General features: G+C 42.1%; 1 protein-coding gene across 6 annotated transcripts in view; it reads left to right on the top strand.

Moving 5' to 3' along the window:
* Positions 1–25,391, top strand: part of aff4 (AF4/FMR2 family, member 4) — a 118,752-nt gene that overhangs the window by 16,384 nt on the left and 76,977 nt on the right. For all 6 annotated transcript variants that reach the window (XM_041194569.1, XM_041194571.1, XM_041194568.1 and 3 more), the window contains one exon: positions 9,962–10,087. In XM_041194569.1, coding sequence (XP_041050503.1) covers positions 10,071–10,087 — 17 coding nt within the window. In that variant the 5' untranslated portion in view covers positions 9,962–10,070. The remainder of the gene's footprint in view (positions 1–9,961; positions 10,088–25,391) is intronic.

The raw sequence follows: 25,391 nt of genomic DNA on the forward strand, positions 1-25,391 counted from the left end.
TGTGAGGTGATTTGTTTCAGTAGGAAGAACCAAGAGATCAATATAAAATTAAGGATATAATTCTAAAGGGAGTCCAGGGACAGAGAGACTTGGGATTATATGTGCACAAATGATTGAAGCTGGCAGTTTGAGAAAGTTAATAAAGCATACAAGATCCTGGCTTTATATATAGGGGCATGGAGCCCAAAAGCAAGCAAGTTATAATGAACTTGTATTTAAAAACCCTGGTTCGGCATCAACTGGAATATTGTGTCCAATGCTGGGCACCACACTTTAGGAAGGAGGTGAAGGCAATCGAGGGAGTGCAGAAGAATTCGCACGCTCCTCATCCCTAGAACCATTTACATGGATAGATTGGAGAAGCTGGGGCTGGCCTCCTTGAAGAAGAGAAGGTTAAGAGGAGATTTGTTAGAATTTTCAAAATCATGAGGGGTCTGAATAAAGTGCATGGAAGAAACTGTTCCCATTGGTGGAATGGTCAAGAACCAAAGGACAACGATTTAAGATGATTGGCAAAAGAAGCAACGGTGAAAAACATTTTTATGCAGCATGTGGTTAGGATCTGGAATGGTCTACCTGAGAGCATAGTGGAGGCAAATTCAGTCAAGGCTTTCAAAAGAGAATTGGATAATTATCTGAAGCATAAAGAATTTGCCAGACTGGTGGGGGTGGATGGAGGTGGTGGGAAACAAAGGCAAAGGTATGGAATCTGATGAGCAGATTCCAATCTTACGTTCCTTCACTGCTACAGAGTCAAAATCCTAGAATTCCGTAACTAACAGTACTGTGGCAGTATCTTCACCAGACAGGCTGCAGCCTTTCAAGACGGTGGCTTACCACCAAATTCTCAGGCATTTGGGGATTAGCAATAATTCACCTTGCCAGCAACACCCAAATCTGTGAATGAATTTTAAAAAGTGATACTCCATAAATGTTCACCAGACTCTTACAAGACTTGAAAGTTGCTTTGAACATTTTTCAAAGATTGTGGGCACCTATTGGGAAATCAAACACAATTCTTGTGTTCGGATAAACATTTAAAAAATGCACTGTTAGATACCTTTTCAGAGCCAACTGATGAAAAAAGGCATGCTCAACAGTGAATGCCAGTCGTTTTAAGCAACACGGATTGGATCAAAGTTTATTAGAGCTGCATGTTATGAATTGAATAAAGTGAAAAATGGGAGAAAGATCAAATCATAATATAGTTAGTTTATCCGAAACCATCAGGGCCAATTGCATTTTGGATTTCAGATAATTTTGGTTTTCAGATATCGCATATAGGCCTAGGCCTAATTACATTACAATGGCCGAAGCCTAGGCTAGCTATAGTCTAAAGTAAATGGTTAAAATAAGATGTACCACTGAATAATAAATACAGGTACTGGTAATAAGTTCCCACCTGTGGCACCATCTGCAATTCTGTTTGTAGGAGAGAGTTCACAAGGTAAACAGTGTGGATAAACAACTAGACTTCCTGCGTTAAAGGCCAGGTGCAGTTGGTGAGGTTCATGTCTGCTCAGGTCACAGACTTTTCGCGTAAAGATTGTTGAGGTTAAAAAAAAATGCAGTTTTTGGATGTTCAGTTTTTGGACTTATAGATAAAAGATTCACAACCTGTACCGTTGGATTAAGATGATCTAAGCTGGAGTAAGCCACACGGCTCCTCTGCTATTCAGCAAGATCATGACAGAACTCTACTTTTCTGCCCTCTCCTTGTTTAACATTTCCTTATTCCACGTGATAATTCTTCCTACCCTTGCCTCTAAAGGAGCCAAGTTTATTTTTGCCAGTCTATTCCTTTTCACATGCTTGTAGAAGCTCTTACAATCATTTTTTTGCTAGATTACTCTCTGATTCTATTTTCTCCTTCTTTATCAGCTTCTTGGTCATTCTTGGATCTTTAAAACCCTGCAAGTAGTCAGGCTTACCACCCTCTCTCTCTTTTGGCAACATTATAAGCTCCATTTAATCCAACAATATCCTTTAACTTCCCAGTTAGTTATGATTGGACCACTTATCCCATAGAGTTTTTAGTTCCTCAAGGGAAATGCATGTTCATTGAGCATTATGAATTATTTTGTCTACCATTGCTTATCTAATGTCATATTTTTTAATCTGGTTTCCTAATCAACCTTGGTCAACTGGCTTGCCGTGTAAATTTTGTGTCAATTTGAGAACCTAGTTTTGAAGTTAAGCTCATCACACTCGAGCTTTATGAAATTCATCATATGACCACTATTCCCCAAAGGATCCTTTAGTATAAGATTACAAATTAGCCCTGTCTCATTATACCATGTTAGATATAAGGTAGTTTGCTCCCAATTTGTTCCTTGACCTATTGTTCTGTTGCTTTACTGCTACTGACCTAGACTGCTTTTTTGATTACCAAAAATTTACAATAAAGTCTAGCAGATTGGGTTGGTTGTATGCAAAGCACAGGTCTACCCAAGAAAGTAAAGTGCAGTTGAAAGTGATTCTAAGGACGCATTTTTTGATTTCACTTATTTATGATTCATTTTCTTCGGAACTATAGAGAACTGCTTCGAAGTTCAACTTGGTGGTTGAAAGGTAAATTTGATTGCACACTGGCGCCATCAATTAAATACATAATTGCATATACAAGTAATGTTGCTGTCCTTTTCATGGGTTATATACTCACTCTGATTCACTTGCTCTCTGCAAAGTTTGGTTTCCCATTTGCTTAGATCACTTTGGACTCAGCAGCAGCTTCACACCATTCTGTTTTGTGCCACTCCTCCAGCATTTAGAAGACAGGGTGGATTACTTCTCCATGGCCATTTATGTACAGGGCTATCCATTTTCACGAGCAGCGTTTGTGAGGGGACAAAAGTGACTCCAAGTTGATGTACTTGCCTGTGGAATTTCAGGACTGAGCTAACCTATGTTGTAATCAACATCCTGGGGGTTGCCATTGACCAGAAACTGAACTGGACCAACCATATAAATACTGTAGCTACAAGAGTAGGTCAAAGGTTGGGAATTCTGCAGAGAGTAACTCCCCCAAAGCCAAGGCAAAAATCGAAGGTTATTACGGAAAATGATAGAAGACTGTCTGGCAGTTTTTTAATTAATTTTATTTATGGGATGTGGGTGTTTATTGCCCTGATGGTGAGCTGCTGTCTTGAACCGCTGCAGCCCCTGTGGTGTCAGTTGTTGTTTCCGCTGCCTAGGTGGCCTGTCTGGTTTTGCTCCTTTTTATTGACCGCAACTGAGTGGCTTGCTAGGTCATTTCAGAGGGCGTTTATATTTCTGCGGATCTGGAGTCACATGTAGGCCAGACAAGCAGATTTCCTTTCCTAAAGGACATTAGGCAGTGGTATAGTGGTCATCATCAGACTTTTAATTCCAGATTTTTATTGACCATTTCACCATCTGCTATGATGGGGTTTGAACCCAAGCCCCCTGGGCCTCTAGAATACTGGTCCAGTGACAGTACCACTATGCCACTGCTTCTCCCTTGATAGAGAGGTACCTGGGGGAGAAGTATGTCTACCTGGATAGAGGTGCCTGGGGGTGGAATCAAAGAGCAGGAGTAAAAGGAAGTTTCTTGGACTGGACTGTTGTGATTGCTGTTTTGAAGAGACCTGTATGGATCTAAACTTACTCCATACACAAATGAAGTGAACTTGGAAATTAAGAGAGGCAGCAATGTTGACATTTTCTGAAGGCACCAAGTTAGGGGACATAGCTAATTGTAATGAGGATTGTGAAAAACAGGAGGAGACATGGACTTGCAGGCTGGGTGATGGCAGATGCAGCTTAATGTAACAAGAGTGGAAGTATAGTCTTATATTTGGTAAGAAAATCTAGTTTAATTGGTCAGATTTTAAATAAAGCAGAGGTACAAGATGGCAGTAGATAGGCCATTCGAAGACTTTTTATCATTAGTTTTGTAACCAAATACAAAAAAAGGAGGTATGTTGAACTTCTAAGGCTTGTATTTTTTTATCAGAGCTATAAATTAGTGGTGACTTTGTTCCCTTATGACTTAAAAGAGGCCTTCAAGCCAAGGGATTGTGATAAGGTAAATAGTGATGGATTGTTTTCACTGGTTAATGAGATTGTAATGAGATAATCATAGCAAATTAAGGAAGATTTTCAGAACTATATCTTTGAACAGAGGATTGTTGGAATAGAAATTCTGTGCCACAAACTGTTTGGGAAGAATTTATTATTTTAAAATGGAATTGGTTGTTTGCATGAAAGAAACAGCATTTAAAAGCAAAAGAGTTTGTGGCTTGTGGAGCACTGTATACAATATTGGCCGTCTTATTTAAAGAAAGATGTAAATGCATTAGAAACAGGTTGCTGCAGTGCATTCTGTATATAGTCCACACTGCAACTGAAACGCACCAATGGTGGAGGGAATGTGTTTTAAGCCAGTGGATGGAGTACCGATCAAGTGAACGGCTTTGTGCTGGATAGTGTCAAGCTTCTTGAGTGTTTGTTGAAGCTGCACTCATCCAGGCAAGTGAAGAGTATTCCTTTGACTTCTGATGTGCCACTTGCCTCAGAATACCCAGCCTCTGGCCTGCTCCAGTAGCACTGGCATCTATATGGCTGGCCCACTTGAGTTTCTGGTTAGTAACTCCCAGGATGTTAAATGAGGAATCTGATAGTTATGCCATCAAATGTCATGGGAAAGTGGTCAGACTCTCCTTGGAGGCGGTCAGTGGTGTGATGTAGAAAGATTTTTTTAATGGGTTGGATAAAGTCACACTTAAGGTTTTGAGTATGCAGACTAGGCTGACTCTCCCAGTGCAATGCTGAGGGAATGCTGCTGTCATAGTTCAGATGAGAGGGTAAAACAGTTTATTTGTGCTTGCACATCTCTGGTCTCTCTTAGCTATAAATTATACGGTTTAGTTTATGTTGGTGCTCTTCATTCTTCATACCAAAATGCATAATTTCATACTTTTCTGTGTTAAATTGCATCTGCCATGTGTCCTTCCATTTCACCAGTCTGTCCTCCTGACATTTGTCACTATCCCCCTAACTGTTTGTTACATTTGAGTTTCATTAATCATCTGCCAACTGTGGAATTGTCTACATCGAAAAGAGTGAGGAACACCACTGTGTGTAGTTTCTTCAGTCTGAGAAGCGTGTGTACACTGCTTTCTAGTTCATAGCCAATTTTGTATTCACGCTGGCATTGCCCCTTTAATCCCATAGTTTTGCTAACAAGTTTATGATATGATTCTTGATCAAATGCATTTTGAAAGACCATACACATCAACTGCAGTATCTATTTTAGCCCTTTCTGTTACTTCAAAGAACAACACTTCACAGAGTATTTAATTGGCTGTAAAGTACATTGGGACGTCCTGAGGTCTTGCAAGATGCTACATAAATGCAAGTCTTACTTTTTTCTTTCTCTGTTCCCAGACTATTATTAGAATGTAGGAAAGCACTAGGAAGTAAGCATCATAGAATGGGTTACAGCACAGAAGGAGACCATGTGAACTGTCAAATTCCTACCAGATGTAAAGGAAGTTGTGACTGATCATATGTGTTTTTGTGCAAATTCGATTGCTAGCTGTGACCATTTAAATGAGTAATCCATTAATCAAGCCTCAGAGTTAATGGTGGTGGTGAGCTAGCCAAGAAGGTAGTGTATAATTCAGAAATAGAATAAAGCAGTATTGTAGTAATGATTCTTGGGAGAACTTTGAGATTTTGTTTATTCATTCACAGGATGTGGGCCTCGCTGGCTGGGCCAGCATTTATTGTCCATCCCTAGTTGTCCTTGAAAAGGTGGTGGTAAGCTGCCGCCTTGAACCGATGCAACCCATGTGGTGTAGGTACATCCACAGTGCTGTTAGGAAGTGAGTTCCAGGATTTTGACCCAGTGACAGTGAAGGAATGGCGATATATTTCCAAGTCAGGGTGGTGAGTGACATGGAGGGGAGCTTCCAAGTGGTGGTGTTCCCATCTATCTGCTGCCCTTGTCCTCTTAGGAGGTAGGCCATGGGTTTGGAAGGTGCTGTTGAAGGACCCTTGGTGAATTCCTGCAGTGCATCTTGTAGATGGTACACACTTTTGCTACTGTATGTTGGTGGCGGAGAGAGTGAATGTTTGTGAATGTAGTGCCAATCAAGCGGACTGCTTTGTCCTGGACGGTGTCCAGTTTCTTCAGTGTTGTGGGAGCTGCACTCATCCAGGCAAATGGGGAGTATTCCATCACGCTCCTGACTTGTGCCTTGTAGGGTGGACAGGCTTTGAGGAGTCAGGAGGTGAGCTACTCGTCGCAGGATTCCTAGCCTCTGACCTGCTCTTGTAGCCACAGTATTTATATGGCTAGTCCAGTTCAGTTTCTGGTCAATGGTAACTCCCAGGATGTTGAGAGTGGGGGATTTAGTGATGGTAATGCCATTGAACATCAAGGTTGGATTCTGTCTTGTTGGAGATGGTCATTGCCTGACACTTGTATGGTACGAATGTTACTTGTCAGCCCAAGCCTGGTTATTGCCCAGGACTTGCTACATTTGGACATGGGCTGCTTCAGATCTGAGAAGTCGCAAATGGTGCTGAACATTGTGCAATCATCAGCGAACATTCCTACTTCTGACCTTATGATGGAAAGAAGGTCATTGATGAAGCAGCTGAAAATGGTTGGGCTTAGGACACTATCCTGAGGAACTCCTGCAGTGATGTCCTGGAGCTGAGGTGACTGATCTCCAACAGCCACGACCATCTTCCTTCGTGCTAAGTATGACTTCAACCAGTGGAGAGTTTTCCCCCTGATTCCTATTGACTCCAGTTTTGCTAAGGCTTCTTGATGCCACACTCAGTCAAAAGCTGCATTGATGTCAAGGGCAGTCACTCTCACCTCACTTCGGGAGTTCAGCTCTTTTGTCCATGTTTGAACCAAGGCTTTAACAAGGTCAGGAGTTGAGTGGCCCTGGCAGAAACCAAACTGGGCATCAGTGAGCATGTTATTGCTGAACAAGTGCTGCTTGATAGCACTGTTGACGACCCCTTTTCATTACTTTACTGATGATCAAGAGTTGACTGATGGAGCGGCAATTGGCCGGGTTGGATTTGTCCTGCTTTTTATGTTCAGGACATACCTGGGCACTTTTCCACATTGCTGTGTCGATGCCAGTGTTGTGGCTGTACTGGAAAAGCTTGGCTAGGGGCGCAGCAAGTTCTGGAGCACAAGTCTTCAGTACCATTGCTGGAACGTTGTCAAGGCCCATAGCCTTTGCAGTATCCAGTGCCTTCAGCCATTTTTGATATCACGTGAATTGGCTGAAGACTGGCATCTGTGAAGCTAGGGATCCCCGGAGGAGGAGGAGGCCGAGATGGATCATCCACTTAGCACTTCTGGCTGAAGATTATTGCGAATGCTTCAGCCTTATCTTTTGGACTGTTGTGCTGGGCTCCTCCATCATTGAGGATGGGGATATTTGTGGAGCCACCTCCTCCAGTGAGTTGTTTAATTGTCCACCGCCATTCACGATTGGATGTGGCAGGACTGCAGAGCTTAGACCTGATCAGTTGGTTGTGTGATTGCTCAGCTCCGTCTATCACTTGCTGCTTATGCTGTTTGACACAGAAGTAGTCCTATTTATAGCTTCACCAGGTTGACACCTCATTTTTAGGTATGCCTGATGCTGCTCCTGGCATGCCCTCCTGCACTCTTCATTGAACCAGGGTTGATCCCTTGGCTTGATGGTAATGGTAGAGTGGGGGATATGCCGGGCCATGAAATTACAGATTGTGTTCGAGTACAGTTCTGCTGCTGCCGCTGGCCCACAGTGTCTCATGGTTGCCCAGTCTTGAGTTACTAGATCTGTTCAAAATCTATCCCATTTAGCACGGTGGTAGTGTCACACAACATGATGGAGGGTATCCTCAATGTGAAGATGGGACTTAATCTCCGCAATGACTGTGCGGTGGTCACTCCTACTGATACTGTCATGGACAGATGCATCTGTGGCAGGCAGGTTGGTGAGGATGAGGGGAAGTATGCTTTTCCCTCTTGTTGGTTACCTCACCACCTACTGCAGATCCATTTAGGACTCAGCCAGTTCGGTCAGTAGTGGTGCTGCCGAGCCACTCTTAGTGATGGACATTGAAGTCCCCCAACCAGAGAACATTCTGCGTCCTTGCCACCCTCAGTGTCACCTCCGTGGAGGAGCAGTGATTCATCAGCTGAGGGAGGGTGGTACATGGTAATCAGCAGGAGGTTTCCTTGCCCATATTTGGCCTGATGTCATGAGACGTCCTGGGGTCTGGAGTCGATGTTGAGGACTGCCAGAGCAACTCCCTCCCGATTGTATACCACGGTGCCGCCGCCTATGCTGGATCTGTCCTGCCGGTGGGACACGACATGGCTAGGGATGGTGATTGTGGAGTCTGGGACTTTATCTGTAAGGTATTATTCCGTGAGGATGACTATATCAGGCTGTTGCTTGAGTAGTCTGGGAGACAGCTCCCAATTTTGGCACTAGCTCCCAGTAAGGAGGACTTTGCAGGGTCAACAGGCCTTCGATTGCCGTTGTCGTTTCCGGTGCTTAGGTTGATGCCGGGTAGTCCCTCTGGTTTCATTCCTTTTTTGTGTCTTTATAGCAGTTTGTTACAATTCAGAGGGCATTTAAGAGTCAACCACATTGCTGTGGGTCTGGAGTCTCATGTAGGCCAGACCAGGTAAGAATGACAGATTTCCTTCCCTAAAGGGCCATTAGGGTTTTTATGACAATCAACGGTGTCATGGTCACAATTGCACTTCTAATTCCAGATTTTTTTAAAAATTGAATTCAAATTCCATCCTCTGCCATGGCCAGATTCGAACCCTGGTCCCCAGTGCATTACCCTGGGTCTCTGGATTACTAGTCCAGCGACAATACACTATCGCCTCCCGAAGTCCTGCCCTTCCTGGATGGCAGTCAAGGCAAGAGTTGCTGTTAGTTCTCTGACAAATCAAATGAAGATTTTGACTTATACAAGTTTTCATGTCAGGCGGGCAATTGGAGTGTAGCAACAACATTTGGATGAATGGGCAAGGCAGGTTGTTAATATACATTTGAAACTAATCTATTCTGGGTAATATTACCAAAGTAGTGTGTAAATGTTATGGGAAGTGACTTGAGGGCAGACCATGGTAGCTCCTTTGAGGTGATGTAGTGCCTGTATTCTGATAGATATAAGTAGAACTAGATAAGACTGCCAAAAAGGAATGATTAACATTGTGGAAGGTGATGGAGAAGTCAAGTGGGATGTGGCGAGAGTCATAGTTACCATCTCACCAGCATAGATTCTGAACTGTGGATCAGATGGAAGGCACGCAGGATTAGCGTGTCAGTTAGCAAAATTGGGGCTGATGAAGTATGTGTTGCCTTAAGAAGGGATGAGGAGAGTAAGTTGTCCGTTTCATGGGCAAGACGTGCTGAGGGAGATTTGGGTCGAGGACTTAGGAGGGAAAGTGAGAGCTAATAGTTGAACATTGAAGAGGCTACAACAGGTAAAGCAGTAGTTAGAAAAAGTTTCTAATTTGATTCCATGTTGAAGGTATTTCTGAGGAGAGAGCTTGTCGTGAAGTGGTTGTGGATGGGGGGTTGGATTTCAGCTCTACAGAGGTTCTTGGATTCCTATAAGGAGAGGGAGTGATGGTACAGCTTGAGGTGGTACAGCCAGATCTCGCAGATAAACAAAGCAAGCACAATCTTATGGCCTATAGGGTGTGGTTACTGAACTTGGAGGGAGGAGTGTGTGGTCGGCTTCAGAGACGGTCCTGAATTTGAGGTTGGTAATAGCACCATAAGCAGCATGACAGTTGTAGAGGAGGAGAATGGACATTTTAGGTATTAACATGGAACCTTGCTTGTTTTATGTGTGCTATTCTTAGCCTCATTGTTGTTATATGTTGTACATCCAGAAATAGAACTAGCTTTTCTTTATCTAACCGGGTTTACTATTTCTCTCAAAATTGCAGAAGAAAAGTTTATTTCCTGATTCGTGAGAGAAGAGATATAAGAAGAGATGTGAGCTGATTGTGCCTTTTAGATCAGTGAAGCCTTTTGCATTGCTTCACACATTTCTCCATGGCTTCTCAGACTGGGTGAGTATCTAAAACATTGGTTATTACAAGTTTAGATATATTTGAGAGGCTTTAATATAGTGTGTTTAAATGTGAATCATTTTGGAATTGAACTCCTTTGATTTTATAGTCTCATTTTCTCCAAAGTTTGATAATTGGAGATTTTGAAAAATATTTTTTGTTGCTGTTCATTCATATCAAGACAATTTTTAAATCTTTAGAATGTATGTAATGTACTACGACTAATGGCCTGATACAATTAAACATGTTTGAGATTCTAGCCATGCAAAAGAACCCAGTTTGTATTACTTGGCTCCTCCCAGGTCAGAACTTTTTAGCTCAGCGCATACCTGAATATGTGCATGGGAAGAGCTGTCACCCCAATGATTACAAATTTAACTTTCTAGAGAGGTGAGAGAAGGATCTCTGCTCACCTAACAATTCATTTACCAGGTCAATTTACAGAGTTTCTTAGGGTCCAATTTTGCAAATCAGATTTGACACCAAACTAGATTTGCGCTTCATGTGGTGTCAAACCAAAGTATTGTGAAGCTTGCCACTCCCAGAAGTTTTACTCTAAATGTACACCAATTTTGCACAAGTATGATGAAGTAATGTCAGCTTCCCAATGCTAAACTAACAGTGTAAGCACACCCTTAAAAATATCTGTGTTGCTTTTTTTGATTTTTGCCTTAGCTTTTAAGCTAGTAAAAAAATAAATTGTCAGGTCCACCACTGTGGTTAGGACAAAGTAGGTCATAATATTGAAGGCAATGAAGAAGTCAAGAAATATGTAGAGAGACAGTCATAAGGAGTTCTGTAGTCACCAAAATTTGGGTACTACACTATATAATAGTGACGCTATTTTGATGCAAATATCCCTTCAAAATGCAGCAGCATTTATTTTTTAAAGGTTTACAGTATCTCGTGCATTGATTATAAACCTTATTGACTGCCTTGCATAATACGTCTGCATTCAAAACATGTAAATTAGGAACTGTTGTGGAATATGAACTGAACATAAAGCTGCCAGTTGAATGGGATTTTTACACTATGGTACTCATGAACCCAACAAGTATAAGCAGCTTATTTTAATAGTATAAATAAAATGCTAAGGCTAGCAGCAGTCTTTGCATACTGTTATATCACATGTATAGCAGGCACTCAATTCAAATTAAAAGAAATCCTTTTGTTTTATTCTGAAGTCTGGATCAATTTAGATTGGATCCTAAAGATGTCAACTAATTAGAAGGTCTTAAAAATCTTAAAGGACAAACTTCTGCCAAATGGTAAAGAACAAGGCAAATTTTACAATCAGCCCAACTACAGCATTTGAAAAGAATTTGTGTGTTGTAATTCTTGATAAGAGAGTCATGCTTCTGACATTAGATCTGAAAGAAGTTTGTCACTTCTCATCATTAAATTGACAGTACAGAGTTTCTTAGGGTCCAATTTTGCAAATCAGATTTGACACCAAACTAGATTTGCGCTTCATGTGGTGTCAAACCAAAGTATTGTGAAGCTTGCCGCTCCCAGAAGTTTTACTCTAAATGTACACCAATTTTGTACAAGTATGATGAAGTAATGTCAGCTTCCCAATGCTAAACTAACAGTGTAAGCACACCCTTAAAAATATCTGTGTTGCTTTTTTTGATTAAGAAATTTCGGTTGTTTCGGTTAAGAAATTTTGCTCAGTGCCCTCAATTCTTTCTAAAAGTTGAAATGTTTTTGAAATTAGAGTACAGTATTTTGATTCAGTGCTATGGTTTTATTTTTACCGTTGGGTATTGGGAATGAAGGTCATCAAATTCAACTTTGGATGCAGCTCAGGTGTTCTGAAATTGAATTATTATTTACATTTCATCTTTTTGAATTAGCACTGGTCTCCATATTATGAAAAGAATACAGAGGCAGTAGAGAAGGTGCAAAAAAAGTACTGTTATCGCCTTGCTCAAAAGACCCCTGGCCCCTCTATTCTTGCAAACTACTGCCCCATCTCCAATCTTCCTTCCTTCAAAGCTCTTGAACATGTTGTAAGGAACTCCATGTTTTGAAATTCTCCAATCAGGTTTCCACCACTGTACCAAAACGGTTCTTGGCAAAATCATAACATTGTAAATGACTGTGACGGAGGTAAATCATCCTTTTTGACCTGTCTGCAACCTTAGACAAGATTGACCACACCATCCTCCTCCAAAGCCTGTTATCCAGCTGGGTGGGACGACACTTACCTAGTTCCATTCTCTTATCTATCTAATCATGTTCAGAGTATCACTTCCAATAACTTCTCTTCCTGTTCTTGTGTGGTTACCTCTGGTGCCTCCTCCTCCCCCCCCCCCACACACACACACACACCAGGATCAGTCCTTGGCCCACTCTTATTTCCCTTTGTTCCCTTTGACATGATACCCCTTGGTGACATCATCCAAAAGCAGTGTCAGTTTCCACATATACACTAATGGCACCTTGCTCTACCTCATTTGGCCCTTTCCCTGTCTCTAAAATGTCAGACTGCTTGTCTGACATTGAGCGTTGGGTAAACAAAGTTTCTCCATCTAAATTTTGGGCAGAGCAAAACCGTTGTCTTTGGTCCCCACCATAAACTCATATTCCTAATCACCAGCTCCATCCCCCTTTCTGGCAACTGTCCAAGGCTGAACCGGACTGTTCTTAAACTCGGCCTCATATTTGACCCTGAGATGAGCTTCTGACCACAAATCTGCACCATCACCAAGACTGCTTGTTTCCACCCTCCAACTCTGCCTTTCTCTTAGCTTATCAGCTGAAACCCTCATCTATGGTTGGCTATTCTAACTCCTGGCGAGCCTCCCATGCTATACCCTCTGTAAACTTAAGGTCGTCCAAAATTTTGCCCATGTCATAACTCATAACCAGACCAAGGACATCAACCACTGTGTTCACTGACCTAAATTAGCTCTGGGTGAAGCAAAGCCTTTATTTTAAAATTCTCTCACTTCATTTCAAATCTCTCTGTAGCCTCGCCCTCCCCCCAATCTCTCTAATCTCCTCCATCCCTAGAACCCACCTCTTGAAAATCTCCAATTTTTATTGCTTCACCACTGGCAGCCATGCCTTCAGCTGTGAAGTCTGAACCTCTGGAATTCCCTCCCATAAACCTCTGTCCTTATTCCTTTCTTTCCTCCTTTAAGGTGTTCTTTAAAACCTGCCTCTTCAACCAAGCATTTGGTCACCTGGCCTAATACATCTCGTGGTTTGGTAACAAATTATTTGTTTGATAATGCTTGTAAAATTCCTTGAACATTTTATGTTGAACGTTTATATAAATTCAAGTTGTTGTAATACTTTGAACTTCAGAATATTTGTAAATAGTATAGCTATCTTAAGTGTGAAAAATTAATATTGAATAAAACTTGCAAATTCCAACACCACCCTGATAAATATCTCATGGCTGAATTGAAGCACTGGCAATTGATACTGTATTTAAGAACAAGCTGCTACTGCTCCTTTGCAGACAAGGTGTTTGAGTGTATTACAAAGCAATTCAATTGATTGATATATTGGACAGTAAAATAATGAAGTAATTAATTTTTAACCTAGAAATTATATTCTGAACTTTATTATGCAAGCTATGTAAGGTTTAAAACTGCTAGTTTCTTATGTGGTGTGTTGTGTTCAGGAAAGGAGCAGGATAGATTGATCCATAAAAACAGTCTGACAAATGTGAAGAATTAATGAGAGATAATGAGGAAGTAAATCAGTCATATATCTAAAAGTAACAAAAATAAATGATGGGCAGGTGGTGGTTGAGAATAGCAAGACGGCCTAAAAATTAAACCACTACTTTGCAGTGAATCAATGCTGAAAATGAAGATGTAGTTAAATGCTGATCATGGGTTAGAAACTTTCAAAATCACAAAGAACAAGAACAAAGAAAAGTACAACACAGGAACAGGCCCTTTGGCCCTCCAAGCCTGCGCCGATCATATTGCCCGTCAACTAAGACATTTTGCACTTCCGGGGTCCGTATCCCTCTATTCCCATCCTATTCATATATTTGTCAATCTGCCTCTTAAACAATCTACCTGCTTCCACCACCTCCTCTGGCAGCGAATTCCAGACACTCACTACCCTCTGCGTAAAAAACCTTGCCCCGCACATCTCCTCTATAGTTTTCTCCTCTCATCTTAAATCAGTGTCCCCTAGTAATTGACTCTTCCATCCTGGGAAAAAGCTTCTGACTACTCTGTCCATGCCACTCATAATTTTGTAAACTTCTATCAAGTTACCCCTCAATCTCCGTCGCTCTAGTGAGAACAATCCGAGTTTCTCCAGCCTCTCCTCATAGCTACTAACCTCCAGACCAGGTAACATCCTGGTAAACCTCCTCTGCACCCTCTCCAGTGCCTCCATATCCTTCTGGTAATGTGACCAGAATTGTACACAATATTCCAAGTGTGGCCTAACCAAGGTTCTATACAGCTGCAGCATGACTTCCCAGCTTTTATACTCAATACCCCGCCAATGAAGGCAAACATGCCATATGCCTTCCTGACTATCTTATCCACCTGCATTGCCACTTTGTGACCTGTGGACCTGTACACCCAGATCCCTCTGCCTGTCAATGCACTTGAGGGTTCTGCCATTTACTGTATAATTCCTGCCTGTATTAGACCTTTCAAAATGCATTACCTCGCATTTATCCGGATTAAACTCCATCTGCCATTTCTCCGCCCAAGTCTCCAACCGATCTATATCCCATTGTATCATTTGACAATCCTCTTCACTGTCTGCAACTCCTCCAACCTTAGTGTCATCTGTAAACTTACTAATTAGCCCAGTTACATTTTCCTCCAAATCAAAAGTTAAATAGATAAGCAAGTTGCAGAAGTAGATTAGGCCCTGGTCTCGCTCTTAGTGTGCTATGGATGAATTGCCAAGTCTAAGCATGATTGTAAGGAAATTGTTTGAAATTGTAATTAGGAACCCTCTTGAATGATGGGTTAAATAGAAATGGATAGCCTGGTTTGAAGAATTGCAGATCATGTTTAACCAACGTACTGAAGTTATTGGGAATTGTGAGGAGATGGAGGGAGACTCCACTGGTTGGAGTTATACTTAGCACAAAGATGGCTGTGGTTGTTGGGGTCCATCTATCTCAGTTCCAGGACATCACTGCAGGAGTTCCTCAGGGCAGTGTTCTAGGCCCAATCATTTTCACTGCTTGCATCAATGACCTTCTCTCCATCATAAGGTCAGAAATGGGGATGTGTAACGTTTGTGATTCCTCATACTGAAGCAGTCCATGTCTATGTCCATGTCCATGTGCAGAAAGACCTGGTTAACATTCAGGCTTGGGCTGCTAAGTGGCTTTTAACATTTTGGTGCACACAAGTGCCAGCTGCTCCAGGTTGAACACCATTTTGAAGAAGCACTGAGGGTTGCAAGGGCCCAGAATATACTCTGGGTGGCAGGGGGCTTCAATGCCCACCATGAAGAGTGGCTCAGTATTACTACAACTGACCGAGCTGGCCATGTGGAGAACCTGTCTGCAATCTGGTCCTGCGGGGGTGGTGAGGAAACCAAGAAGTAGGAATGCTTGCAGATGATTGTGCAGCCTTCAGTTGCCATTCACAAGCTCCTCCAATACTGAAGCAGTTCACGTCCATGCAGCAAGTCCTGGACAACATTAAGGCTTGGGCTAATAAGTAGCAAGTAACATTTCCGCCTCAAGTGCCAGGCAAAGACCATCCCCAACAAGAGAAAAAGTAATCATCTCCCTTTAATATTCAATAACAGAATTCTATATGATTAAAATCCTGAGTGTTACCATTGACCAAAAGCTTGACTGGGCCAGCCATATAAATACTGTGGCTACAGCGACAAGTAGGAGGCTGGGAGCTCTCAGGTTCACAGCTCCTCTAACTCCCTTAAGCCTGTCCACCCCTTGCTCGGATGAGTGTAGCACTAATACTCAAAGCTCTATCCAGGACAAAGGAGCCTACTTGATCGGCATCGCATTCAGCAACTTAAGCATTCACACGCTCCACCACTGGCATGCAGTAGTAGCACCAGTGTATACCATCTATAAGATGCACTGCAGCAATTTACCAAAGCTCCTTCGACAGTACCTTCCAAACTTGTGATCTCTACATCTGAAAAGGACAAGGGAAATAGATGCATCGGAATAGCACTGTGAAGTTTTTGGGAAGGGACAGTAAAATTCAGAAAGAAACATTAAATTAGAACTGCATGTGCTATATAAAAAAATTGGTTCCTTTATTCTCCTTCTAAACTCCCTCTGGTGGTATATGTGTATGGTAGTTTTAACTGACCAAAATGCACAATGTATTTTCCATACAGTTACTGCCACCTGCAAGTTCTCCAAGCCATACATCATGCTGACTTGAATCTGAAATCCCTGTTCCTTCACTTTTGCTGGGTCAGAACCCTGGAGCTCCTTTCCTAGTAGCACTGTGGGTGTACCTGCACCAGATTGCCTGAAGCAATTCAAAAAGATTGCTCTTCATCACCATCTCAAGGGCATTAAGAGATGTGCAACAAATGCTGACCTTGCCAGTGAAGCCCACATCCCAAGAAAGAAAAGAACTTAGTACTGCGCAGCATCCATCTCCAAGAAGTGTTGCTGCTCTGCCCTCACTAAGTAGTCCGGCACTCTTGGCAGCCCACCTGAAAACTTTGGCCCACTCCATCCTACTGAAGTGTGCCCTGGGTTCATAATTCTTTTGTGCCTCACTTCTATATGTCATCCAGCTGAAAAATGCCACTCCCTTAATAGTGGCACTGAGTGTCACTGAGAGATGCCTTAGTACTAGAAGTTGTTTGGAGTGAATTGTATCCTCTACCATACTGAACCAATGTGTAATTTTTCTTTCTTATTCCTCTCATTGTCTCATTATATTGATTCTTCTGTACTTTTAGTAATTTTCTTGGCAAATAGAACCATTATCATTTGCAGAGCAATTATTTTTCCCTACACCTGGGATATTGCTGTACCATTGTAGAATTCCAAAATTTGAGGATGATCCTGTCCCCTTATTCAGTTTTCTTACTGAAGTTACAGGCAAGTTGCCATCATTAATCATGTGAGAATAATAGTTGCCTATATCACAAGCAAGTAACAGCTGCTTGACTGGTGTCAGCAGAGACAACAACCACAGGCACACAGTGATGAAAAATGAATAAAACTGCATCATGTATCATCAAGTTGAAGATTGTTATCATAGAATTGGTTGCTATAATCTTTAATCTGCATCTGATGATGTACAAGTGACATTTCTCTATGCCTTGATAAATTTTAGATGTATGTCCATATGTTATGCATTTGTTTGCTAAATCCATATAAGGCCAGTATTTACAGTGGCAGAAACCTAGTAAGTTTTGTTTGTACTACTTTGGCCATTTCATACTTTACTCTTTTTGTATCACAATTTTGTCATGCCTACTTTCAGAGATCAAACCTGTCCTGTCTGGATATTTGTTATCATGGACTGGAAAATATGTGCACTTACCTTTCAGTCTTGCCTACAGTAATTGATGTTGCTTCTTCAAGTTCAGTCTCCCAGGTCCATTCCTAGATGGTAGGTAAATTTTATTGGTTCATTCTTTTTGTGATCAACAGAAGAACCACAAATTTCTGAAATTTTATTAATGTTCACTTTGAGCATTACTTGGCTGACCTTTCTACAACATGGATCATTTTTGGTTGAGGTGAAGGAAATGAGATTTGTTTGCAGGCCTGTATCATTGTTGTTTTCTAAAGGTCCAACATAAGTTGTGTACCAGTAGTTTAGGCTAACACTTTTAGGTGTTTGCACTTGTAATTTTCCTTGGGTTTACCATCATCGGCCACTTCATAACTTACATACTTGCGCAATATATCTTATATTAAATCGTGTTGCACTTGTTTCTGCTGTAGAAAAAACAGGCTTTTCTCATTCAATCTTGGGAAATGATAGTTGTAAAAGCCTTTCATATTTGGAACTCCACATCCCTCTTTTTTTTTAAAAAAAGAGAGCCCAAGAATTCCCATATCTTTTGAGTCATTGTGAGCATAGCAACAGGAATTTCACATGTATCTAGGTAGATGGAGTGAATCTTAACAATCAACATCAAATCCCTGCTAATGAGACTAAGACTTTCTGGAAGATATGTGCCAAGTGATTTTACCACATTCAGTGCTTATAAAAATTATACCCACTATTGGAAAAATTAATTTTTGCATGAGAATTCAGTACAGTTTCTATGTACAGTACACCTTACTTTAAAAGTGCTGTATAAATCTAATAAAACATCCTGAGGAACTTCACAGGAGCATTATAAAATAAAATATGGCACAGCCACATGAGATATTTGTCAGATGACCAAAAGTTTAATCAGAAGTGTAAGTTCCTTCCTCAAGAACCATCTTGAAGGAAGAAAGCGAGGTAGAGGGGTGGAGAGATATGGGGAGGGAATTCCATAACTTTGGTACTAGGCAACTGAAGGTATGGCCACTGTGGAGCGATTAAAATTGGGGGTGGTCAATAGGCCAAAATTACATGAGTGTAGATAACTTAAAAGGGTTATAGGGCTGGTGATAGGGAGGGGAGAGATCATGGATAGGTGAAAACCAGAATGTAACTTAGGCAGCGGTAACAACAAACACACACCACATCCAATTGACCCTGTAAAGTGGTCCCTGCTAACATCTGGGGACTTGTCAAAATAAGGAAAACTGTCCCACAGATTAGTCAAGCAACATCTTGACATAGTCATACTCGTGGAATCATATCTTACAGCCAATGCCGCAGACTGTTCCATCCATATCTGTTGACGTGTTCTGCCCCACTGGCAGGACAGACTGTCCAGAGGTGGCAACACAGTTGTATATGGGAGGGACTCAACCTTGTCTCCGGACCACATGATGTTTCATGGCATCAGGTCAAACCTCCTGAGTGCCATCAACCACCCTCCCTCAGTTGGTGAATCAGTGCTCCTTCACGTGGTGCACCATTTGGACTGAGGGTAACAATGGTGCAGAATGTACTCTAGGTGGGGGCCTTCAGTGTCCAAAGTGGCTCGATAGCATTATTACTGACTGAGGTTGCCAAGTTCTGGAGGGCATATTTGTCAGACTGGGCCTGCGACAGGTGGTCAGAGAACCAACAAGAGGGGGAAAACTTGCTCAACTTCGCCTGACCAATCTCCCTGAGGCAGATGTGTCTTTGACATTGTTGGTAGGAGGATATCCTCCATGTTGTGTGGCAATACCACCATGCTAATTAAATTGCTTGGTTTCACCAGACACATTTCTAAACTCGAAACCTAATTAGTTAAACACAATAAAGATAGCATGGCAGATGATTTGTTGGAGCTGTAACATATGGATGCCAATGTGATCTGCAGTAAGTATCTGGAACTCAACTTTGGCTCAGACTTGTTGATCTGGAGTCTGGACACTGTGATGCACCAGGGAGGGGGAAAGTTACCTGGACATTTTGCTCCAAGAGGTGCCTTTTAGACTAGGTACTTCAGATTTGGTCTGTGGTGAGGGACAGGAGGGTGTGACCACAAGTGAGCAGGTATGGGGGTCCAGAAGGTAGCAATGGAGTAGCCTCAGACTTTGCAATCGTCCAGCAAATTAGAGGTTCTGGCAACTTGTGTGGATGAGAGCAGGGACCACAGGGAAATGAGCAAACTGACCACACCACCTTGGTGCAGGGAGCCATTCGAGTGGGGGAGTAAAAAAAATGTAGTTGTCATAGGGAGCAGCATAATTTGGGGGATACTGTTCACTGGAGTCAAAGGCTATGTTGCCCATCTGGTGCCAGCCTCAGGGCTGGAGAACTTAGTAGGAGGGGAAGGATCCAGTTCTCTTGGTTCATATGGGTACCAATGACATACGTAGGACTAAGAACCTTTGGTGAGGGAGTATGAGCAGCTAGGGACTAAATTTATAAAGCAGAACCACAAAGGTGGCAATAATCTCTGGATTACTACCAGCGCCACAATTGGAATGGGATAGATCAGATTCCAGAGTTGAATGTGTGGCTTAAAGATTGATGTGGAGAAATGGGTTTTGGTTTATGGGTCACTGGTCCCAGTACTGGGAAAACTGGAACTGTAATGTTGGGTACAACTTCAATTCAACCGTGCTGAGACGAGTGCACTGGTGAATTGTGTAACTAGGGCTGTAGATTGTTTTAACCTGAATAGTTGGGGGAGAGTTCATGTGAAAGGAGATTTAGAAATTTCTTAGAAATTCCTCCTAATCTTATCTTAAATGGGAGACCCTTTATTTTGAAACTGTACCCCCTAGTTCTAGCTTCCCCCAGAAGGGGAAGCATTCTCTCACCTATCAAGCCCCCTTAATTTTTTATGTTTCAATAAGATCACCTCTAATTCCTCTAAATGTCAGTGAATATAGGTTTGACCTGCTTGATCTTTCCCTATAAGTCAAGCCATTCACCCCAGCAATCAACCTACTAAACCTTCTGTGAACTGCTTCTAATGCAATTACATCCCTTCCTAAGTAAGCAGACCAAAACTGTGCACAATACAGTTTTGTACAGCTGTAAGACTTTGCTACTCCATTCCCCTTGCAGAAAAGCCAACATTCTGTTTGCTAACTTTTGTGATTCATGCACGAGGGCACTCAGATCCCTCCATACTGCAGCATCTTGCAGTCTCTCTCCATTAAAATAATCTATTGTTTCTGCCATTTTCCCATTTATACTCCATCTGCCAAATTTTTGTCCACTCACTTAACAACATATGTCCCTTTGCAGACTCTGTCCTTGGCACAACCTGCTTTCCTTCCTATCTTTTTATAATCAGTAAATTTAGTACAATCCTGGACAACAAATTCAAGTCATTAATATAGGTTGTGAATAGTTAAGACCCCAGCACTGATCACTTTGCCACCCTATTAGTTACAGTTTGCCCACCTGAAAATGACTCATTTATCTTAACTGCTCCCTGTTGGTTAGCCAATCCTGTATCCATGCTAATATATTGCCCCCACCAAAATGAGCTCTTGCATGGTAACCTTTTGTACGGCACTTTATTGAACGCCTTTTGGAAATCCAAATACACAACATATTGGTTCCCCTTTATCCACCTTTCTTGTTACTTCCTCAAAGAACTCTAGTAAATTTGTCAAACACTATTTCCCTTTCATAAAACGTTGACTGCTTGATCGTTTTATGATTTTCTAAATGTCCTGCTGCTACTTAGTAGATTCTAATATTTTCCCAGTGACAGATGTCGGGTTAACTGGCCTAAAGTTGCCTGCTTTGTCTCCCTCCTTTCTTGAATAGAGATGTTTACTTCACAGTTTTCTGATCTGCTTGGACCTTTCCAGAGACTAGGAAACTTTGGAAGATTGCAGCCAATGCATCTATCATCTCTGCAGCCACTTGTTTTAAGAGTCTAGGATGCTGGCCATCAGGTCAGTCTTTTGTCCCATTAATTTTCCTATCACTTTTCTCTAGCGATTGTTTTAAGTTCTTCCTTTTTGCTCCTTGATTTTATGTTATCATTGGGATGCTTTTTGTGTTCTACTATGAAAACAGACAGAAAATACTTGCTTAAAGCCTCTGCTGTTCTTAATTCCTCTATCTCATCCTCTAGGGGACCAACACTCACTTGAGTATTTTCCTTTTTATGTATTTGTAGAAGCTCTTACTGCCTGTTTTTATATTTCTCCTGTGTTTACTCTCGTATTCTAATTTCTCCCTCATTGTTTTTTAGTCACCCTTTGCTGGCTTCTAAAATTTTGCCAATCTTCAGGCCTAACACTAATCTTCTCAGCATTGTATGATTTTTCTTTCAATTTGATCCCATCCTTAACTTAGTTAGCCAGGGATGCTGCCTCCTCCTTGTAGAATCTTTCTAAATGGAATTTAGTGTTTTAAATGGTCCAGGCAGATCTGCCAGTGGATGATTAAATCCGTTGCCTGCCATATCAATTCGGAGTTCCTGGAACCTGAGGGAGTGGAGATGAGGACTGTTGCAGGGAATGGCCAGGTGAGGAGAGTAATGGTTTTATTGGGGACTAGGGCATCAAAGGTGGAGGTGAGGGTGTGGTTGAGCAAGTCACAAATGTGGTTGAGCTGTAGGAATGTTGTTAGGAACAGAGGGGACTAAATAGTTGGGGTTTTGAAAGTGCAATTGTAAGTGAATTGGGAGTGGTGCTTTATTTCGGGAATGGATACAGGAGGAGGTAGAGTTGGTGTGGAAGGGGATGCAGGTGGAGGATGATACAAGAAATCAGATGGCCTTATCTGTGTTTGAAATGATGGGATTATGCGTAAAATGGCTAGGTCAATGGGGTGCCTGTAAATATGGGGGAAGCTTATATGGGAGAGATTTCAGGAAGATAAAAAGACAGTGAACTCAGGAGATAGGGCATGATGAGTTGAGATGGAGTTTGAAATCGCTGATCAGAAGTCGTTCAGTACTGAGGCAAACTTTATTCTCAGTAATAAAACAACGGATATTTCCCCTCTATTAGCTCTCAAAATGAAATTTTCCTTTGAAGCATGGTTGATCACCACCTTAAGTGGTGAAATGCTACCATAGAACCTTTTTTTAAATAAAGCTATGTACCCAAGATGGACCCTGCCTGTTGGCTAGAAGAAAATCAGCCAAAGATATACCGCTCAAAATTCTTTGAACATATACTGAGAAAAGGACATTAATAATACTTGAGCTAAATACAGATATTAATAGGTATGCTGTTAGTTTGAATAGATTGGCTGTATTAGGTAAAATAATATATGGCTAAGTGTCCTTTGATTGCCCTTGAGGGGTAGATTTTCAATGTTGTGGCCAATTTAGATTAGCTGGTTTCTTGGATGCGGTCAGATATAAATGATGTTGCAATTATTACAAGATCTCTGTTTGCTGATAAATTTTGGTAGAGTTGGCTTCTTGACCCAGGCAACATGCTTATTCCAAAAGAGAGAGGGAGAGAGCGCATCCCTCAGCTTGTTTCCTATGCTGAAGACCTTGTCACCGCCTGTGTCACTTACAACCTCTCTCTAGTGGCTAGTAGCCTTTGCCTTGAAACACTTCACCCATTGTGTATTCCCAAAAGGTTTTTGGGTGTGTCAGTCTGTGGCAGCCATTGTTTCAATATCCAGTACTTTTAATGTCTCTTCCTTAGACAGTTGAGTTTCGATGGGTGTCTGGATTTTAGGAAATGTCTCTCTCTTCACACTGCTGAGAGTTATTTGTTGGTTTCTCACATTCACCATGGAATGTGGCCTTGCATTTTTAAGTGGTTTGCTCCATTCAAATTGTAAGATTTCCAGTCAGTTGAAAGTTGATCAATCATATTTTCAAAAATAGAAAGGCATAGCCTCATAAGACCTCCCAGTCACACAAGGTACAAAAGCACAAAACAAAACACATTTACTTCCATTTACTTTCTTAGCCTTGGCCTAGATTATCCTATCAGTTCTAACTTGGTCTCTAAGTTCTGGACAGGCTGTCTGCAATCACATGCAATTTCCCTGTAATGTGGGTGATTTTTAGGCGATATGGTTAGAGAAATGAACACCAAAGGAATAACCTTGCATCCTGAGTTTTGAATTTCTCCCCAAAGGTCAAAGAGCTGTGGTTGGCATAGACTGTGGTCAACACAGACTGTGGTCTCTCTCTATTCATTTAGGATATATCTCAAGGTGTTTGAGAGCTAGCAATAAACCTAGGGTATCTTTTTCTACTGTGGAAAACCATTTCTGATGTTTGTTCAGTTTTTTTGAGAAGTACCCAATTGGTGTCTCTATCCCTGATTCCTCCTGCTGGAGGAGGACAGCCCCTTCCCAGAGGTCACTAGCATCAGTGGCTACTTCAACTGCTTGGTTAAAGCCTGGAGCTGCTTAGCACTGGTTTGTTTATTAAAATGGCTTTCAGCTTTTTAAACATTGTCTAGCATTTTTTGGTCCATGCTACTTTTGGCTTTTTCTGTTGTAGAGCTCTGAACAGGTCAGCTACAGTGTTGAAGTTTGGGATGAATTTGCAGCCTGACCCACACATCCCTAAAGACTCATGATTTCCAGTTTTGTTGTGTGAATGGGAAACTACTACTGCTTGTACCTTTGCAGCTCTGGGCAGTACTTGTCCTTGACCCACCATGTGTCTTAAGTAGGTCACCTGAACCTTCGCAAACTCACTCTTTGTGAAATTGACCACTAGGTCAGCTAACCAATTTCTGGAAGAAGGCTTCCAGTTGTTCTGAGTTTCCCAGGTGTCACTCACAATACGCTAGGAGGTCGTCTAAGTATACTACACAATTGGATGAGCCCACGGTTACCTGGTTCATCAGCCTTTGAAAAGTGGTTGGGGCATTTGAGTCCAAATGGCATGACTCAACACTCAGCCCATCCAGATTCGCCGAGGTGGAGATTTCCTTTGCACGGGCAGTCAAGGGAACCTGCCAACACCCCTTGAGTAAATCTGCCTTTGTAATGTCGGCTACATTACCTACCCTATCTATGCAGCCTTCCAGGTGTGGGATTGAGTAGGAGTCGGCTCTGGTCACTGCATTAACCTTGCGGTAGTCATGCAGAGCCTTGTGGAGCCATCTGGCTTGGGTACAAGCACAACTGGGGAGCTCCAGCTACTGATGCTGGGCTCTATTGGTTGGTGCTGCAGCATGTAGCTTAGCTCCTCCTGAACCTGGCCCAGTTTTTCTGGACCTAAACAGTAGAGATGTTGTCTTGTGGGAGGGACCTCTCCCACATCCACATCATGTAGAACTAAAGTGGTGCAGCCTGGCTTGTGTCTCCAGATGTTTTTAAATGCAGTGAGCAGCCTTGTTAGGTCTCATCCACCCATCTAAGATAGCCGAACAGTAGGGTCATCTGTCTGCAGAGCCACTTCTGCCTCCTCTGACGGTGTTTGGCTGGCCATAGACCAGGTTACCACAGTCAGGGAAAATGTCAGGAATTTCCTCCTGCAGATGTTTTGTCCCCCTGACCTCAGTCAACCTGAGACTACAGGGAATGTCTTCAACTTTGATGCCACCAAGTCATTTCTGAGGAGTAGGTCAATCCCATCCACAGACAAACTGGGAATGACTCTCACCTGGTGAGTTGAGCGACTGCTCTTGACATCAAGGCTGCATTTGACTGAGTGTGGCATCAAGGAGCCCTAGCAAAACTGGAGTCAATGGGGATCAGGGAGAAAACTCTCCACTGGTTGGAGTCATATCTAGCAAAAAAGAAGATGGCTGTGGTTGTTGGAGGTCAGTCATCTCAGCCCCAGGACACCACTGCAGGTGTTCCTCAGGTTAGTGTCTTCGGCCTAACCATCTTCAGCTGCTTAATCAATGACC

Source organism: Carcharodon carcharias, chromosome 8 (assembly GCF_017639515.1).
Source record: "Carcharodon carcharias isolate sCarCar2 chromosome 8, sCarCar2.pri, whole genome shotgun sequence".
Taxonomy (NCBI): Eukaryota; Metazoa; Chordata; class Chondrichthyes; order Lamniformes; family Lamnidae; genus Carcharodon; species Carcharodon carcharias.